Source organism: Camelus bactrianus, chromosome 29, assembly GCF_048773025.1.
Source record: "Camelus bactrianus isolate YW-2024 breed Bactrian camel chromosome 29, ASM4877302v1, whole genome shotgun sequence".
NCBI classification, from domain to species: Eukaryota; Metazoa; Chordata; class Mammalia; order Artiodactyla; family Camelidae; genus Camelus; species Camelus bactrianus.
In genome coordinates, this window is record NC_133567.1 from 12,833,210 (window position 1) to 12,847,632 (window position 14,423).

At 42.6% G+C, this 14,423-nt stretch overlaps 1 protein-coding gene across 11 annotated transcripts in view; it reads right to left on the reverse strand.

The window, feature by feature from the left end:
- Positions 1–1,569: 1,569 nt before the first annotated feature.
- Positions 1,570–14,423, reverse strand: part of NCOA2 (nuclear receptor coactivator 2) — a 227,431-nt gene continuing 214,577 nt past the window's right edge. For 10 of the 11 annotated variants that reach the window (XM_074354942.1, XM_074354941.1, XM_074354940.1 and 7 more), the window contains 3 exons: positions 12,876–13,053; positions 12,145–12,340; positions 9,349–10,285 (listed from right to left, as the gene is read on the reverse strand). In XM_074354942.1, coding sequence (XP_074211043.1) covers positions 10,142–10,285; positions 12,145–12,340; positions 12,876–13,053 — 518 coding nt within the window. In that variant the 3' untranslated portion in view covers positions 9,349–10,141. Of the gene's footprint in view, positions 5,423–9,348; positions 10,286–12,144; positions 12,341–12,875; positions 13,054–14,423 lie in introns of those variants that run through there. The other variant, XM_074354938.1, reaches the window with a different exon arrangement.

Below are 14,423 nucleotides of genomic sequence, written 5' to 3' on the forward strand. Positions count from 1 at the left end.
TCTGTAAGTTGTCAACTCCAGGGCCTGCACTTGAGTGGACTCCTGCGGTGTTTGCCAACAGGGCATTCGGGCAGAGCTGACTTTCAGTCTGGAGCTCTGCCTGTTTGCATCTGAACAAGCAGCATTTAGAGAGAGGGTGTATGAGGGGCAGATGAGCCAGGACCCGACCAGCCACCCAGGGGGGCCCTCTGGTCCCATCTCTTGGGCTCTGCCTTGTCTGTGTCCTTGCTGGCACCCCTGGGACGCTGGTGTCTGAGTGAAATTCCTCTGGTGTCCCTGCTCCCACTCACTCTGTGTGCTGGTTTGGGAGGGGGCTGCTTGCAGGGTGGTCTCTGCTCCTGTGGCAGGAAGGACACTGCAGGATGGACCTGCAGAATATGGGGTGCGATCCCAAGAGTGTGGGGCCCGCAGAGGACCCAGCACCTGGGCTGTGAGACGGGCTTGGTCCTCTGTATTGCCAACACAGGGTGTTCCCAAGGCCCCGCTCAGGAGGGGGTAGTGGGTAGCCTGGGACCCCAGAGGCCTCACTCCTGTCTTGGAACTAATTGGTTACTAGTGTGAACGGAAGTTGTTGATGTTTGTATATTCTAACCATCTGAGCTTTTTGACTCACTCCAAGAGCTGGTCAGTAGATTCACTGGGGCTTTCTCTATAGACGGTCAGATTGGCTGGAATGTTCTACCTCTTGTATTCCACCAGCATGGATAGTGGAGTGGGCCTCCTTATTTTGTCTGACTTTAATTTTTTTAATATATCACCACGAAGTGGACGTATCACAGTGGGATTCTATCAGATAACTTTGAATAACTTTAGAAACTTTACTTTGCCTGGAGGTTTTATTTTTCCTTGAGGTTTTCTCATGAATGGGGGCTGAAATTGATCCTATGCACATTTATCAAATGGCATCTATTAAGTTAATAATTTCCCTGTCCTCTAATTTGCTAGCATAGTTAATCGTCTAGATAGGATTTTCTAATCACTAATTTTTTCATATATTTAAAAAATACGATTCCAGATTGTCTTCATTACAATGATTCATGTAGTTAATGACCCGGGTTTTAAGTATTGTACTTGCCTTGTCTATCAAGCATTAAGTCCATCTATCAGAACCATCATGATTGTTCTAATGTGTTAAGTGTAACTTTCATAGGTCAGTCAGAAGTCCGTGTGATTCTCGTTAAGTGTGTTTTGGAGAAGTGTCTGGAGGTGGTAACACCATTAGGACTCAGTGGCCCTAGATTCGACCTGTATTTGCCATTAAGCTGTTCGGTAATCTTAAGCAGACATACCCCTCTTGGCTTCAAACTGAAAACCTAGAAAATGGGTCATTGGGAGAATAAAAGTTAATGTGCTGGGAACAGTATCTACTATTGTATAAATGTAAGAAATTATTAAGGGGGGGGTGGGTATAGCTCAGTGGTAGCATGCACGTGCAGCATGCCAAGAGGTCCCAGGTTCAATCCCCAGTACCTCCATAAAAAAGAAAAAGAAATTATAAAATTATAAGTCAGGTAATTTTATATTTAACTGCAGTTATGAATGAAGACACAATATAAACACGTGAAAATCTCCAAAGCCATGTAAAACCCGAAGGCATTAAAATTTATTAAATGATGCAATAACAACAGAATTCTTTATTTACAATAGCATTATTTAACATCAAATAAGCAAATAGCATCAGCAAAGCAATATTAACTTGCATAAATGTATTTAAAATTTCTCTGAATATATCTACCTTTGCATAAACTGCTCACACTAGAAATACAAACATCAATGCAGCTGAACAAAGTGATGTCCGGAGTCAACTCCATTTTGAAAATAAATCACAACCTGAAACACTGTAAGCTTTCTCCTGAAGAACCATAGGTAATATATTGCTTAATTTTACCCTTGTATAATCTTTTCATATACACACATCTCAGATGCAACTTCATGAGGAACTGTACAAATAAAACCCACAAATGGCATAAGAAAAAAAAATGACAGTTAAATGTTTGAAGAAATGTCTCATCATCACTGTTCAACAACATAAAGGTTAAGTGATGATGCACTTATTCAAAAAATTGTACACAATTCACTATACAAATATAATACATTGGACAGCTATGTAGGAATATACAAGACTTAAAAACAGATCTAAGGCATTATGCTAGATTTTAGCATTTTGAGGTTCTTGCACATAGCTTTTACCTGTAGTAAGAAACTTAAAAGATTTTGTTTCAGTCTATAAAGAAACACCAGGGAGAAAATTCTAATGAAAATCGAAGCCGCTACAGTAATTTTCTTTTGTGCAGAGAATGCTTTTGCTCCTAGGCAGCATACTACCATACAAATACTAGAAAATTTTAAATTCACACCAACAATTAATGGCTTAAGTTGCATTTCAAAATTGATTGTGTATCTTTGGGTTCTGCAAGTGGGTCTGTGCCACTCGTTTCATGTGTTAAGCCCATATGAACTCCATTTTTAAACACAGATTAAAAACCGCATTATATAAACTGCAAAAACATTGCTTTCAGTTGGTACAGGCCGTAAGAGATACACGTGGGAGGGGGTGTTTTGAATCTTCGAGTCAAACGAATTCGTTGCAGGGAAAACAGCTCACGTCACTTTTTAAACTTACCACATTACATGAACACTTAAATGAGTTTTACAACCAAGTTAATGAATGTATACTTTTCACATTATGTGTTTTTCACATTTATTAATATAAGTAAAACACTGATTATTTGTTCTGTTAAACAAAAACCAAGTACTCAGTCTAACAAGTTTATTGTGTTCAGTGTGAGAAATACTGATAATGAGCGGTCCATTTGGCTTTTGCTTCTACAGGGATCAGTATGGCCAGGAGTCCGTCACTGACTCTTAATTGGATGTAAAGCAAAATCCCTTTTACCTGCTCTGAGCCATAAGAGAACTGACAATCTCTTTTTCTTTAAAACAGTAATGACCATGAATTATTCTAAACTACCAGTATCCCAGGTTTGCAGATTTGTCCAAATTGGGACTGACATGAAAACACAGTGGGCGGGTGGAGAAACAATAAAAAAGGTACACAGATATTTGGGGACAGTGTGACAGTGAAAAGGGACTTAAAACAAAACAAACAAACAAATCCAGTTTAAACTCCCTTTCTCTTTTGTGCTGTGTGACATTAAAGTCATTCTAATTCACATGTTTCTAAAAACTTGAAACCGGTCACATTAAATGGCGTAGATCACCAGCCCATCGCACCAACGAGGACTGGAGTTCCGGGCCGACATCTGCTTGTTTCTTCCCATCACAGTTGGGCAACCCAATGGTCTGGTTGAGAAAAGTAGAGCCTTTCGAGGGGGACATGTGAACTGGTGGCCCCTGAGAAGTGCTGTTCCTTGGCCACTTCCCTGTAGCGAGACCCCCCTCAAGTGGAAAAAAGTATCAAAATGCAAATTTCCAGAAAATGTCTTTAGTGTGGAGCAACACTTTCAGACTGTCTCCTTCCTGTTTATCTTTGGGCACTGTCTCTTTCTATCCTTCCACAGTCTGGACACACACACACACAGATACAAACAGGGCTAGTCGGTATGCTTTTCACCCTGCCACAAAATCATCAAAGTTCAAGGAAAAACCTCTCTGTTCCTAAAAAGCCTGGCTAATGAGATATAAAAAGCTTTGCTTGTTGGACATCAAAAAGACATCACTCTGAAATTTAGGTAAGAAAGTATGTGTATCAGGAGTTGGGGAGACATAGCTCAAAAAAGGTCACCAGTTTCTTGGTATTCCAGCTGTCTGAAACTGATGCCAATTAAGAAAAGATTATTCCCCTACCAGAGTGGGCAAGAAAAACAACCGTAAAAGTGGCCTGCTTTTTAGTAACATGTAGTCTTCCTAAGGTTCATTAAGAAAGAATATAAACATATAAAAATCAAGAATCGGTTCCTACAGCGGCTGCATATCATACAGATTAGATAAATGATTTATGAGCAGAATCACAAGGTTTAGAAAATAAAAAGTCTTAAGTCTACAAATTAGGTCTAATCAAGGCATTGAGATCCTTTACAAAACACCTTTAGGAGACGTTGCTATTAAGATATCTAATTTTAATACTGAAGTACCTCATTTTTGAGTCAATTCCACAATATGTATACCTCACAAAAATGATACAATTAAAACACTTAAGTTCTCAACTTAAATTATTGCTTGTTTACATATAAATTGGATTTTATGTACCTTACAAAACTTCGGCTTAGTCAGCACTGCTAAAAAACAAAATAAAAAACACATGGTGGAGGTTAAATCTGTCGTGATATCTGCTGTCAATTTGAAGCACACTATTATCTTCTCCCGTTTTGTAGGCCAGTGTTGCTGGGGAATCGAGTAACATGCCTCCAAAGCAGGTGTCCCCGGTGTGCTGGGTATCAAGTCCTAACTCTGTTCCTCTCCTTGCCAGTAAATATATTTTTCTGAAATTTAATAGTGAGCAATTGGTAAGGGGCTGGCAAAACATGTCAGGAAATAATGGGATTACCTGGTTTCTGTTGCTTTTATTTAAAAAAAAAAGAATGAAAGCGGGGAGAACTGGGGAAGGGCAGAGGTGGGATCAGATGGAAGAGGAGGGGCTGATTCGAGCTGTCTGTCTGATCAATCTAAAAGGAACTGAATTTGGAAATGAAAAGTATCTCTTCTCGATTCATGATCTGGGTGAGCTCATTTGGTTTGAACAAAAGAAAAAAAAAAAAAAGGCGGGGGAAAGTACTTGTTTATATTAACAGCCCTCCCACAGGCTCCTTTTCATCTGTTCAGTAACTGGAAGCTCTTTCCAACAGGGTCTCGAGTGCTTTCACAAAGATACATCTATGGTCTTTGCGCGGCGCTGTCTCTGTACACACAGCGCGGTCTGTGCGTCTGCCCTGCTTTCATCCCAAAGGCAGGCTTAGCTTAAAACACCTTTTTTTAAAATTTGTTTCCTTCCCCCAGATGGAATTTTAATCTTTTGTACTGGACTGGTTAGCCAGGGGAAACAAAGCAAGAAACCAGTATCTGGAACCAGGCAGGAACAGAACAAGAGCATGGGTGTTTTCCTTAAACACATACATTTAGATACATTCAATCTGACACGGGTATGGAGTTTGCCTGTCAACATGTACTTGGCAGGAGAGATCTAAGTTGCACTAAGGTGAATGCAGTGAACAGACGGAGCGACCGTCCGGGCGTGGGCTGCAGGCCGTCAGCACACAAGGCCGCTCCTCCTGCAGCAGCCGGGGGTCCACCCTGCGGCCAGGGCCCAGGCCGTTGGCCCCTCTCGCTCTGGCAGGACTGGATGGCAGGTCAGTTGGGTCAAAACAAATAGACGCAGCTCTCCAGACTGGTAAGCGTTTTGAGCACGTGAGCCCAATCAGCTGAAGAAAGAGGCAACCAGCTCCCTTCCGTGTCAGCAGTATTTCTGCAGGAAACAAAGAGGAAGTGGTGTAGTGTCTCCGAACTTTTGGTAAAACCATCATAAAGTCCATCACAAAAACAGTAGAACACGTGGCCGTTTTAAATAATGCCAGTCACAAAGCTGCGTCCCGATGAAGTACACTTGATTTTGATGCAGATGAGCAGATGGCACTGCTCCTAACTGAACACAGAGAACGGTGCCCAAGGCCAGGAGATCCTGCGCGCTACTCTGAAGGCCCCAGACTGCAATGGCTCACAGATCAACCCTTCGGAGTGACTGCACTCCTGTACTGGTGACCACGTAACAGAGATTACCACAAGACCCAAGATACCCAGTTGCTGAATTGCCTTTGCTCTTTGACAGCATCCAATCCAGAAGTGGTCACTGTTTTCCCAGTCCTTCCTCAAAATCATCCAGTGCAAACCCACTTCCCTGTAAAACGTCCCCTCCCGACGCTCCCTCACTGCCGCACTCCTGTGCACAGTGGGGTGTGTTCTCGCTGGCTTCAGCAAGTGGAGAAGCCTGGGGTTTTGACTTTAGGGAGCTACTGTCAGCTTCTGACTGCTAATGCCAATGATCTGAATGACCACACAAGCGAGAGTCACGGGGAGGTGCTTCCTTGGTTGGTGTAAGTAGATCTGCCCATGCTTTTCTCTGGCTATTGGCTATCCTCCCCTCAAGAGTCATTCACTGAGCAAATATTAATTAATCAATATTAACTCTGTACCGGATGCTGGGAATAGAAACCGTAGTAAGATATTTCCAGTCACTGCTATCAAAACGGTCCTGAACAGGCCAGGCAGACAAATAACTCTGTGATCTGAGTTATGTGAGGAAAAGTACTGGTTGCTGCAGGAACATAATATGATTGCATCTGGGATTTAGATATTCAGACACAGAATTCTAGCGAATCAGGGCCATTAGAGATTTTCTAGTTTAAGGAAGATGAGAGAGGAAGTAAGCCCCAAGTAATCCATTTCACCAAAGCGCCCTGAGAGGGGATCTGGGGAGACTTGCCAGATCAGAGTTAGCGTTCCCGGGTGGAATCAGAGTCCTGGTCATGTGCACAGCTCTCCCAAGCTTAAGAAACCTGATTACACTTCCTCCTAGAGAAGAAAACTTAATGTGCTTTCCCCTATAACGTAAAGTTCAGTAACGTATTTGTTCCTAGTTTGTCGTCCCTTGTATGATTTTACATGGAAACACCCCACAGCTCTGGTTGAAATATAAAAAAAAGCTCCTCAGTTTTCCAGTTAGTCTGGAAAAAAAGTCTATTGAGATGCAGAGGTGTCTGTGGAAACTCCAAGGCAGTATTCTTCCCGTGATTGACATCTACACGCACTGGCAGCCAGTCACTTAATCTTTCTGTAGCTGACACTCCTTAGGGCTGTTGTGGGCATTAAACAAAACCACTCAAGTAGTTCCGGGGGCAGAATAAGCGCTCAGTAACTGTCACCGTCGTCATCAACTCAAAGCCGATTCTACTTAGCATTCAATTTCTAAGATGCTAGTAAATAGAAGTAATTACAACTATACTTTATACAAGAGCCATGTGGCTGAGCAGTAAACTCAATTTTCATATATTTAAATATATGTAAAACAAAGGCTACTAAATCCTTGTAAAAGGAAGAACCTTTAGGTTAAGTAAAATATCTGCCCTTCTCTAGTTTTTAGTAAATCCCTGGTTGTATATTCTAGCTCTGCTTAAAGCAAGATACAATTTTAATCTCCATTTCAAGATAAATGGAGCACAGATTCAATTAGTAATGGATCACAGTGGTTTTCAGTTCAAAGAGAACCTGGTTGCCAATAAAAATTCTGAAAAGAGTTCCTTTCAGATTCACAGCAGCAGAGTACATGGCAGAGACACAGAAGATGACGATGACAGAACCCCTCTCCGTGCACACGTCAGTGGGACGGTGACAGATGCAGAGTGATTTCCAGTTATTACCCATGGATTCGAAGGGATACACCATACAGATTATTCTCTGAAGGAACGAGAGTGTCTGAGACGGACGTTCTCTAGCCTTAACATTCAGCATGATGCAGAGCCAGATGCAGGCGGGGGGACTAGAAAACACAGGGAGAGGTATAAATGGCTCGGACTAGGGGATAACAGAATTCTCACCACAGATCCCGAAAGGCACTTTGGATGGAGAAAACACTATATGCTACTGTGCAAGTTGCTTTTTGTGATCCTAATGCTAATCTTTCCAGGTCAGGTTCCCAGGTACCCGTCGGCACCCGGGTGTGCGTGCAGTGAACACCTGGTTCTGCCGACCCACCTTGCCCACATCTCTGCCCCTGCCCTGTGCCGATCAGTCCAGCCAACTTGGAAGGTCTGTGCCCCTCTGTGGTGCTGCTCGGGGTGGCCCCCCTTCTTGCCTCCAGCATATTCCACCACGATTAGCTGTTTGACCTGGGGTGAGTCACAGGTTCGGTCTCTCATCTAAAAATGTGGGGGAGGCCTAAATGCCTAGGTCCCTGGTGCATCAGAGTATGAAAGGTGGTGCCCTGTCCTTGCTTGCGAGGGTTCCTCCATGCTGAGATGGGGCACCCGTGCCTGAGGGAGGACTCTACTCAACAGGGAGCTCGGGCGTCACTGCCTGTTCCAGAGGATACACGAGTGTCTCTTCTTCCCTTTACGATCTATACAGAGAGAAAGGAACGACACCAAAGAAGGCAGTCACTTGTTCCTTTGTGGCCTTTTCCAGTGTTACCTGCATAAAACCCTTTGAAAATTCTCCCGAGAGCCCTGGGCTCCCATCGGGGATGTAGGCAGTAGTGCGCAGGGGGAGCTAAGAGTGCACATTCAGGGCTCGTCCTGCCTGGGTTTCCTTCCTGGGGCGGCGGGACCTTGGGCAAGTCATTAAACCCTCAAAAACAGTGGTCCTAGGATGCGGCTGGGGAGTGGTTTAAATGAGCTCCTCCACATACAGCTCTTGGCAGAGAATCAGGCCTGTGGTTCATGCTCAACACAGGCTGGTTGTTTCTGTAACTGTTTAAAAGGCAGATGAAGTGGGGAGGGTATTGCTCAAGTGGTAGAGCACGAGCTTAGTAGCATGCACAAGGCCCTGAGTTCAACCTCCAATGCCCCATCTAAAAATAAATAATAAAATTGAATCACCTCCCACCTGCCAAAAATAACAATAATAAAATAATACAATAAATAATTAAAAAATAAATGGTCAGTCAGGAAAAAATAAATAAAAGGCAGGCAATGGGCCACCTGCGTGTCTTTACTTCCCTTCTTGGAGGTAAGTGGCAGCAGAAGAAAGGACACAAGGTGAGTTACTTTCTGGGGCTCTGAGGAGACAGGAGTGAAGGCTGGGCTGCTGGCCTGGCCCGGGCAGTGCTTCCGAGGGCCTCCCCCACCAGGTGCTTCCCCAGAGCCCTGGCCAGCACATTTCCCGAAGTGGGAAATGTAAGCCTGGCCCCCTAAATCCATTTTTTGCCCCCATAGAGACACTACTCAGAGGTTAGGTGCCCAGCACTTCTGGGTTAAAATGAGCCATCCCCCGTGGGAGCCCATAAACCACATCGTTCCTCTGAGAAGTGCACCCTAGGTTTCCAGCCTCTGCTCTGTGCACATGAGCCGTCACTGAGTCTGGCGGCCACTGCCCATGTGGGTGCCGTGGAGGGGAGGACAGGACTGGTGGCAGGGAAGATGCTGGTCCTCAAGGGGGCTTCAGACCTTAATTGATGGCACATTTGGAGTCTAAACACATGGTGGCACATTTGGAGTCTAAACACATGGTCAGTATAAAATGTATTCCATTTTCAGTTAGTTAGGCTCACTGGATCAGTACGTTAACTGTGCAGATGAAGTGCTCACTCTGTCTTCACCTACAGGACCCCACCCACTGCCACGCGAGTCTGTGCTTCTTCAAACAAGGCAAACCACGCTGAGAAAAATCCACACACTGTGGTTAAATCTGGATTCAACTTTATTACTTTTTAAACATGAATGCTAATATAAACAAAATGACCCACGATCCCCCCTTTTTTGGTAGGAAATTCAACATTGACCTTACATTTTCTCCATCGAGGGAGAACTTTTACTTTAGAAGAGCCGTCTACTGCTAGGGATAATACCCCTGCCTTAAGAGGGCCCCACAGCCCCCTCCACCCGGGTGCCAAGTTGCTCAGGGCCTTCTCTGTAACAGGTCTGCCGCCAGGCTCACAGCTTAGCTGGGTTCTAGGTACTGACTATTCTACTGTTTCAAGGTTTGGTTGAACATAGTACCAGTCTTCTTAGAACAAGTGTTTAAGGTAATAAGCAAATAACGTTTACAAGATTCTTGCCTAAATAAAATGAAATACAGAAGAATCCTTAGAAAGACAAAACTTAAAGGAGAGAGAGCAATTACAAGTTAGACCCTCTTCATCCTACTGAAAATCAAACATGATTCAGAAAATGCAAAAATAAACCAAAGTGTGCCCTAACATGATTAATTCTTTGCTACTTTTTTTTTTTTTTTGCTTTGCTCTAGAATAGTTTCATGCCAGGGCAAAATTAGTGTTCTTAATTCCTACACCACCATCAGCTCAATTAAAATGAGCTTATTAAAGAAATAATTATTCACAGAAAAACCACCGCATGCCAGATAAAATGAGAAGATACTAAAAAAAAAAAAAAAAAAACCAAACTCAAGTATTTTGCAACTCTTTTCAATCTACAGGCTGACAACATATCGGTGCCAATTTTGGTCCATGAGACGTTCACATCCACTTTGCTACCATATACTGGTATTTATGTCTCTGGTTGTTTCTTACCCGTGATGCGTCTCCCTCCTGCTTAATCATGTCCATCCCGGGCAGCTGGTTTGGGAAAAGGCTGCCTCCCCTCAGAGCAGGATCGTTAACCTGAGGGCGACAGGGCAGGACAGTGGCTTCATTTGGTGGGACACCTGGGAGTGTACTGGGAAACAACCAACCCCTGACCACCTGTTTTCAGGAGTAGAATTATGGGGAAAAAGTACTGTGGGAAAATGGCTATATCCCTTATCTACTCTCCCATGTGTATATTTTGGAGGGAGAGGGGAGGAACGTGAAAATACTTATAATACACTAGATGCCTTCAAAATGAAATCTGATTTGCATTCTGTACAGAAATTCAACAGAGATGATGTTAGAAACATTCTTATGCCTTAACATGTTCACCTTTTTGAGTGCAAATGAGACTAATGACTCCAGATACCTGTTACTTTAGGCAAGTTACTGATTAGCAAGAGCAGGTGTGAATACCCAAAACCAGGCAGGATCTTGTGAATCTTCTCCAAGTGAACTATTCATTAATATTTGGGTATTTCTTTTACAAATGACACTTTCCCTACTAGCAAATCGGAAACTACCAGTGGCCCATTTTTGTGGGAAATTCAATGTCCATACTGTATTCTCTCCACTGAAAAGATGGAAGGTCTGTTTCTTCAGTTTTTGTTTAATTTAAACAAGTATTTAGCCACCCTTAATTCAACAAGAGAAGTACAAATTATTACACACATGTATGGACTCCTTAAATTGCAAAGGGCTTTAAATTTTCTCATGCATCACTGCACATTTAAAAAAATTACTTTATTCTTTTTGGAGGTAATTAAGTTTATTTAATTAATTTATTTAACAGAGGTACTGGGGATAGAACCCAGGACCCCGTGCATGCTAAGCCTACACTCTTCCACTGAGCTATACTCTCCCCCTGACTATGCATTTTTCTCAATCATCTTTTTATAGAATAAAACACCGAGGCATTGTAAAATTTAGTAAATTTTCAAGCAAATTGTGGTTTACCAACATCAGGATTAAATAGACCTCATTAAACTTTCACTCTTTTGCCATTATCACAATCATGACCTAACAAATTTACAGTGCTGTCAATGACTTACTGGTTGTTTAAACTTTCCAAGCCTCAATTTCTCCAGATTTGAAATATGATTCACAGCCTCTGCCATGTCAGTACTTTGCATGAACTACTGAGGAAGCAGAATGCCAAGCATTTTGTGCCCTTTAAAAATAAGATCTTTAATACAGGTAAAAAAAAATTAACCAATATCTGTACCTCTGGATCAGCCCATCACAATTTCTGAATTCTAGGCTGAGATACCAAATGTTTGAGTCTCTCTGCCACCCCAGTGAAGCTCGCATGTACTTATAGATGGCAGAATCATTCAGTATTAAACACAAAACAGAATTATTAAAAAAAAAAAAAAAAGGACTGGGGGAAAAAAAACCCCATAGCATCCACAATCCAAAGATAATAAAGAATGGTTCTGGGATATTGTGTCAGTCTCCCTGCACAGGTGAACCATCACCTTTAATAAAGCTAATTGGATGGCAGGTAGTTTGGCCTTTGCTTTTCATCTGGTTTTACGTTTAAAAAAAAAAGTTCTTACACAAAAAATCCAAAATTAACTTTTTAAAAAAGCACATTTCACTATCCCACTTTTTGAGTCATCTTAGATACTGCTAAAACCCTCAAGTGAGAGAAAAATTTAAATGACAAAATTAAGTAAAAGTTTTTGAGCAGTCAGGGATCCTTTCATGTTTATTTCATCATTGACAAGTATTTCTGTTAATCACACCAACACAAGTAAGGTGAAAAAACACTCTTCAAAATAAATGTGGGAGTTGATGGCAGATGTTAAATACATGGAAAGATCCATTCCATGCAGAAATAGACAAAAAGTGACAATCGGAAGACCAAGGACGGCTTCTGCCTGGGGGCTCACCTGCTCGGGACCCATGGAGGACAGCCCCGACGTAGGCACGGAGGTCACTGAGGTCATGCTGATCTGCCCTGTCATCTGGTTCATGCTGCTCATGCCACCCGTGTTGGTCGCCATGGACACGTTGATGTTCATGTTGTTGTACATGCTGGTGTTCGCTTGCTGTCCAAAGTGGGGAGGGGACTGTTGCGAAAACATGCTGGGAACACAGTGAAGATTAAAATGTTAGAGCCCCAGGGCCACCAGGCAGGCAGTGCTGAGCACCTGTTTCTCAGGCTGAAGGAACCCAGGGTGGGGAGGGCGGGAGGGGGTGAGGTCAGAACCAGCAGGGGAGGTGCTCAGTGAAGCTGTAGGGCCCTCACACCCTTCACCTGCTCCTAAAATCACTGTGAAGGTCTGGAAGGATGTCTCCCACTTTCAAGTCTGCTTTTGTTACACGTACTGATGGAGGGCAGCTCCTAGGCCCCCACCTCCCACAGCAGTTGCCGTCATAAACTGGCGGGGGTGCTACCTTCTTAAGGGAGAGTTCCTTTTACCCCCAAGGAATAAAATATTGTGCCAAGGTTTTGTAAATTCTGGTAACTTCTGCCCTAGGAAAAGTAAAATGGCTTGCTCAGCAGTTTACTTGGTATTGCTCCCTTGAGCAAAGAGGGAAAATACAGAAGAGAGACAGGTGGTCTGTAGAGATTCCCTAGTGATCATTTCTACTAGAAAGACACAGAACAGCGGCGTACCTGCTTCCACCCATGCTGCCCTGGGCCCACCCGTTCATGTCCGAGGAGGCCTGGTAGGCCGGGTTAGCCTGGGACTGCTGCATCATGGGGCTCTGGGTGTGTGCCATTCTGGGCGACATCAGAGGGCTCTGGGGGGCTGTGGCCCCAGTGAAGCCTGGGTCAGGCTGCTGACTTATTCCTTAAAAGACAGAACAGAAATCCAGGGGAGACTGTTAGCTTTACTGTAGAGACGGCGGGGAAAAAAGAACATTCAGATTAAATACACAAAGAGAATTACTTTCAAGCACCTGATCACGTGCTGGTAAATTACACACATACATGAAGAAAAAAACTCCATATAGTGGGTTCTCTCCAGTAATGAAAGGGGTGTCTAGGAACCTCAGTAACCACGACTAGAGGTGGAGAGAGGAAACACTATTCTTTCCCCATATCCCTTTCTCAATCAAGAATGAGTCAAGTATGGACAGTTCTCTTTGACCTGAAATAGTCTTTAAATGTTTATATGTCACTATAATAGGATTAAACTGGATTAAAGTTTTGCTATTATATAAAAAGCCAATGCATCTGAATAATTTTTTATTAAATTAACTCAAGTGATTCTATGATGAGATCAATGCATTTTAAAAAATAAGTAACTGTATTCATGATTAGCTTGCGTCTTTACCAAGGGTTCTGTGGTACTTCAGCACTATTCACGACTAGCAAGAACACAAAAAAAATTTCAGTATAGGCTTCTTGTTCAGTTTAGAGGTACACATGGCGTTTACACTAAAAGGAAAAAACTTTCAGCTGATTTTTTCTAAATCATCAAAAAGGAAAAAGAAAGGAGCTGGGAAACAAAGGATGCAACATCTTAGACAATTTCAGGGATGACATAAAGGTAAGTACTTTTTGGCCTAGAAAACATGTAAACATGCATATTTAATTAGTACTTAAAGCAGCTGTAAAAGAAAAGCTTAAGATCACACAGGAAAAAGCTGCACATTATCCTTCTGTTTCCTTAAAGAAATAGGAGACGTGAAGTTAAGCACCGCAAAGACTGGGTAGTTATTTATAGAGAACTCTGGTAGAAGAGGGGGAAAGTCATTCTGAATATTAATGCTGATGTAAGGACTTCCTTTTATCAGTAGTTCAATGATTAATTGAGTATGACATGCACACGAATATTCATGTTTATGACACTGCACACTTTGCACGCTCATCTCTGAAGACTGACATTAAACAACAAATCAATACGATGGAAACTAAGAGGCCGCCCACTGCGGGTTTTGTGCACACTTCTCAAGATTATCAATTCATTAAAGACTCGGTATAATATTGCAAGTCTTCATTTTTCGAAACTTGTACAACATCTGTAATACTTACAATGATGTAGCTTTCAACATTCTGTATATATCTATTGATTTGAGTCAGACTCGGAGGTTTTCAAATATAAATATATGCACATGTACCTGTATTTACAGATACTCACAAACATATGCCTTTGCATGCGTGCACGCACACACACACACACTCTTACAAGCAGGAGTGGTAGATGCACTGTACACA